A 5,603-nucleotide genomic window follows, 5' to 3' on the forward strand; every position below is an offset into this window, starting at 1 on the left:
TTTATTTGTAAGCTCACTTTTTACTTTACTGGCAGGCAATCCTGAAATCAAATGTCCTTTATAGGGGTGGGGGCACGGGAGAAGAGAAAAGGGGAGGAAGGTGGAGTTTGTCTCTAGCTCCACAGTTCGTTTTATCTATAAGGCTTTGCCAGCTTTGCTTAACTGTTTCCACCCTGCTTTTGTTAAGAAGAAATCAAAAGTGTGGAGTGGGGAAAAAAATAAATCTGAAATACACCTGATCGGGAAAAACAAGTGGACACTGATAAAAGAACAAGAAGATATTTAAATTGATGTTAGTCTAGAGAAAAATGCGAGGACAAGATTTTTAAGAGAAAGAAAAAAATCTGAAAGTTAAAAAAAAAAAAAGAAACAAAAACAGGAAAGCTAATCTTTGATTAAAATACTCAGCAGAATGTCAGGGAGAGGAAGACAAAAACCTGAGTGATAATTTTTATGTTTATTGTGTCTGAAATGAAATGAGAAGGAACGAGCAAGTTAACGCTGGGAAGAGATAAGGGACAATAAAACAGTGAAGTTAGTGACTTTCCGCAGAGGACAAAGTATGTAGTTTGAAATCCTTAACAATGGACTTGCAGTGTCTCTGCAAAAGTTGGTGAAAGATACCAGCAAGTGTAGGAAGGGGAGTATCTGAGGATGTCTTTCACAGACCCCAGATGGAGAAGCTGTTCTTTTATTCCAAATCCCTAAGAAGCACAGAAGTCTTACATGTTAATAAGAGAACACACAGACACACACTCATAAGTTACATGCTGTGAAACAAAACAAGAAAATGAAACCTTTGTTGACCCCTGTTCACTTACACGAATCTTAGTTTGGTTAAACATCTTAAGACCAGTTTCCAGCTCCTTTTCATGGCTTTCTTTCCCTGGGTACCCAGGTGCACAAATGGGATGGTGATCTTTACAAAACAACATCATCAACAACAACAAAAACCTCTTGCTCACACAAAAGCCCACCTTGTAAATGAATGGAATATTAACGACCACCTAATACTTGCACCGTTGGCAGGGCGAAACTGAACACTAACACAGCTATTTCTACAGATTGCCAGTGAAACTGAAGCAGCTCGAGGAGAAATGCACCTACTGTACGTGAAATGCTGGTGCAGATTTTTTTCCTATCGGTCTAACCTTCTGTGTTGATGCATGAATGCTGGTACCCACTTACAGGGATGCCAGATGATCAGTGCAGAATGAAGGTCCCAAGAGAGAGGATCACATGGCTCTCTCTGCCCTGTGACGTCACTAGCAGATGGCATGGGTACCAGCTCTGGCAGTTGGCATCAATGTCACTTTTTAGAGATCAATGAGATAGTGCAGATATACACAGATCTAGAGACTCCAGGAGACGATGCGACACTCAGCCTGAAAAGATTTGGAAGACCCAAAATGAAAACTGATTATTGAATGAAATTAAAACCTAAGGTAATATAAATAAAGATATACTTCAATTGATGCTGGCTTTGCATGCAAGTATTTAAAGATACAGTGTCACTGTCTTATAGTATTTATATGCTCTTTGCCATCTATAACTTCTTATCATATTTCATTCTTATGATGTAATTATCACATACTTTCACTGCTATTATGTAACACTGCAAGTATGTGGACATTACTAAGAGTTTGTGTATGTGTTCGTGTGTATATGTGTGTGTTGAGGGGGCTGGAGATTGTTAAACTGAAAAGTCTCTGCTTTAATGTGCCTATTTGTTTGAAGACTTTAGATGAAAATACTTGCTGCTTCACCAAACAAAAACCAAAATGCATTTGAAACACAAATTATTTTCCCCTTTCATTTGGGATTCTGAACACACGTGCACAATTGCAGTCAGAATCCTTGGACCGTTCCTGTCAGATATTAGCTAGAGGGAGACTTGTATGGCTCGTAGAACAAAAACACTACGAGAGTGGTTTTTGTCCAGGATGATTTGAACAGCAGTAAACAGACAATTCTATTCGGAAAAAAATTAAATGTAAATAAAATCAGTCTCAATATTTTTTTAATTAAAAGAAATTGCCAGTGATTTTTATGCTTTAAATTTATTTATAGAGCTTATTCCAAATTAGCCTAATCCCCTTTTCTTTTTGAAGCCTGGGAAAATAGTGCTCTTTTACATAATTCTTTACTGATCAGAAAAAATCAGTTTAAAAATTGACTCTGATTATAATCTTTTCTTTAAATTTGTATATTCCCACACCCACTTATCTAAATTCACAGTTGTGTGATACAGCAAATAAAGTTAAGGTTTTGTTTGTTTGTTTGTTTGTTTGTTTTTAAAAAAGAACACGAATTTGTCAGCTAATGGAGAGATAGTACTTTCCATTTTAAAAACTGGTTTATCTTCTCATTTTGTGCTCAGGGGAATTGGAATTAATGAAATTCTGCATTGAAATTTCATGTTTTGCATTTGTTTGAATTCCACAATCTTTTTTGGGGGGTACTAAAATCCAGTTTAAAGGCAAAGAGAAATGGAGATGGTGGTGATCACAATAATTATATGTTTCATTTTTATTTTCTTTTGATAATTTGCTCATATAAATTAATCCTATTGAATGCATCAATGTCTTCATAATTACTTACCTTCACAAACTCAAAATTATATTTAATGTTAAAAAATCAGCCCAGAATCAATCTTTTTCACGTATTTTTGTAGTCTTATGATTAAATAATTAAATATGTTTTAAGTGTATAAACTTTAAAAATGAAAACTCTTTAAATATTGTGCTGGCATTTTTTCAGGTAATTTAAGATTAGAGAACCATGTTAACACTACCGTTTGATGAGTCTGTTGTAATGCCAGAATCCCAGATGTGCAGAAAGTTTTCTAGAGAATGCGAGGACCAGAAGCAAATTAAGAAACCAGAAAGCTTTTCCAAACAGATTGTCCTTCGAGGAAAAAGCATCAAAAGGGCCCCTGGAGAAGAAACCGAGAAAGAAGAAGAGGAGGAAGACAGGGAAGAGGAAGACGAAAATGGGTTGCCTAGAAGGAGGGGTCTCAGGAAAAAAAAGACAACCAAGCTGCGATTGGAAAGGGTCAAGTTCAGGAGACAGGAAGCGAACGCGCGCGAGAGGAACAGGATGCATGGCCTCAACGACGCTCTGGACAACTTAAGAAAAGTGGTCCCCTGCTATTCTAAAACCCAGAAACTGTCCAAAATAGAGACTTTACGACTGGCCAAAAACTACATCTGGGCACTTTCTGAAATTCTGAGAATCGGCAAGAGACCAGATCTGCTCACATTCGTCCAAAACTTATGCAAAGGTCTTTCCCAGCCAACTACAAACTTGGTGGCAGGCTGCTTGCAGCTCAACGCCAGGAGTTTCCTGATGGGTCAGGGTGGGGAGGCTGCGCACCACACAAGGTCACCCTACTCTACCTTCTACCCACCCTACCACAGCCCTGAGCTCACCACTCCCCCAGGGCATGGGACTCTTGATAATTCCAAGTCCATGAAACCCTACAATTATTGCAGTGCGTATGAATCCTTCTATGAAAGTACTTCCCCTGAGTGTGCCAGCCCCCAGTTTGAAGGTCCCTTAAGTCCTCCCCCAATTAACTATAATGGGATATTTTCCCTGAAGCAAGAAGAAACCTTGGACTATGGCAAAAATTACAATTATGGCATGCATTACTGTGCAGTGCCACCCAGGGGTCCCCTTGGGCAGGGTGCCATGTTCAGGTTGCCCACCGACAGCCACTTCCCTTACGACTTACATCTGCGCAGCCAATCTCTCACCATGCAAGATGAATTAAATGCAGTTTTTCATAATTAATGAGGAAAATGAAAATAAACAGTGGTCATTCACCTTCCCCGTCTAATTAAGACAAAGCAGATGCTTGTGGGCTGAGTAATTGGCACAACTCTATCTAAGGTGTTTACTAGTTTCTGAAGTGTGTTTCAACTATTGTGAGAATTTTCTATGTAATAATAAATCTCTTTTCGTATGAGAACTTCTTTTCCTTTCCTTTTGTCTGTAAAGCACTGTGATTCTGTTTCTACTGGAAAGATTTTTTCCTTTTTAATTTTATTTTAAACTTACTTAATTTGTTTGAACAAGGTGTCTAAGAATATACTGTTGAATAAAGACATGCACACAGCATAATTCAATGTCTATTTTGGTTGTACAGTAATTATAAAATGCATGTTATTAAAATCAGATGAATAAAATGATGTGTTTATAATTATTAGGAATTATATATTATGTATCTTTTAAAAATTGAAATTTTAAAATATTGAGAATATCACTAAGCTGACAATGATATTGGGAGATGCATTTGCAACAATATAAAAAGCTATGCAATTTTCTTTTTATTAAGGATGAATCTAAATGAATTCAATTGGTAACTATTCCTCTTCAAGTATTTGCAGATGGGGCAACATGATATTTGGGTAGCTGATGTCATAATTTGGGGACAATTATCTCAACCATCAAGAAAAAATTTCAGCACTTGTTTTGTATTATTCAGAAATTAACTGTACAGGTTTGTTATCACAATGTATAATTGTGTTTTTCCACCCCACATTTTTAAGGCAATTAAACATAGATATTTCCACTCGTAAAGGACATCTATTAGCTGTGATATTTTTGCATGCTATTTATTATTTCCTGGTACACAGCTGCTTTCTGTCTCCAATACTCCCCACTCCTCATTTCAGAATATTTCTGGATTACAAAACCGTAGGAGCTAAAACAAATTTCTTAAACAAAATGGCCAAAGCGCTTACAAGAATTGTTTTTTTCAAGTGTCTTAAATGAAAGAAGAGGAGCCCATGAGGGTTAAACATCCTGGGGAAACAATGATAAATCCTGGTAACCTTCAGCTCGAGCCTAAAATCGGTGGCAAATTTCCAGCAAACACCAGAGTGGATGTTAAAAATGGAAGGTTTTACTCTGCGCCGTTTAAATGTCTGGCCGATCAGAGGCTAAATTCTGTGTGATTAAAAGTTTCCTTATAGAAGGCCACCAAAAACTTACTTTTAATAGCGCCTGGGGAGCTAAACCTCTTAAACAGGATTGAGCCTCTTCTACAATCGTGGGCGGGGTGGCAATGACCTTGCCAAGATGCCCTCTGGTGCAGTTTTGCCTCAGGGGGAGGAGCGGGGACAGCTGCGCAGACCGATGAGGGCAGCAGAAAGTGGGTACAGTGGTGGCGGGACGGGGCAGGTCTTGGGTGGGCCTGGCCAACGCTGCCCCTCGGGGGCCGTGTCTGTACCGCCAGAGCCGGCGCAGGCCCGGCAGGGCCTGGCGGGCGGCGCGGGGAGAGGTTGCTGGAGGCGTCGCGTCCCTCGGTGGCCGCCCTGGCACAGGCTGCAAGCCCTTGTCCCGTCCACAGTGGGCGCCCTGGGGGCTGGGGGCCTGTGCCCTGCGAACCCGGGCCGCGGCGCCCACACTGACCTGGCCTGCCCAGGAAAGGGGCCGGGTGGCATGGAGAGCGGCGAGCGCACCGCAGCGCGCGGGCCTGGAGACTGCCCCGCACTCGCTCGGAGAGGGAGAAAGGGGGTCGCCCCTTCACCCGCCCCTTGTGCCACAAGGAGGAATGCGGCGCAGGCGGCGATAGCTCCAGCTCTCTCTTGCTCAAG

At 40.6% G+C, this 5,603-nt stretch overlaps 1 protein-coding gene across 1 annotated transcript; it reads left to right on the plus strand.

The window, feature by feature from the left end:
* The first annotated feature begins 348 nt into the window (after positions 1-348).
* On the plus strand, positions 349-4,932 carry NEUROD6 (neuronal differentiation 6). The gene is made up of 2 exons (XM_007981677.3): positions 349-1,445; positions 2,761-4,932. Exon 2 carries the CDS (start codon positions 2,782-2,784, stop codon positions 3,793-3,795), a length of 1,014 nt encoding a protein of 337 aa, XP_007979868.1. The 5' UTR covers positions 349-1,445; positions 2,761-2,781; the 3' UTR covers positions 3,796-4,932.
* Positions 4,933-5,603: the final 671 nt, after the last annotated feature.

The sequence above is a fragment of the Chlorocebus sabaeus genome, chromosome 21 (assembly GCF_047675955.1).
Source record: "Chlorocebus sabaeus isolate Y175 chromosome 21, mChlSab1.0.hap1, whole genome shotgun sequence".
NCBI classification, from domain to species: domain Eukaryota; kingdom Metazoa; phylum Chordata; class Mammalia; order Primates; family Cercopithecidae; genus Chlorocebus; species Chlorocebus sabaeus.

Coding starts and splice junctions, on each gene's coding strand:
- NEUROD6 (XM_007981677.3), top strand. CDS start 2,782: ATGTTAACACTACCGTTTGATGAGTCTGTTGTAATGCCAGAATCCCAG.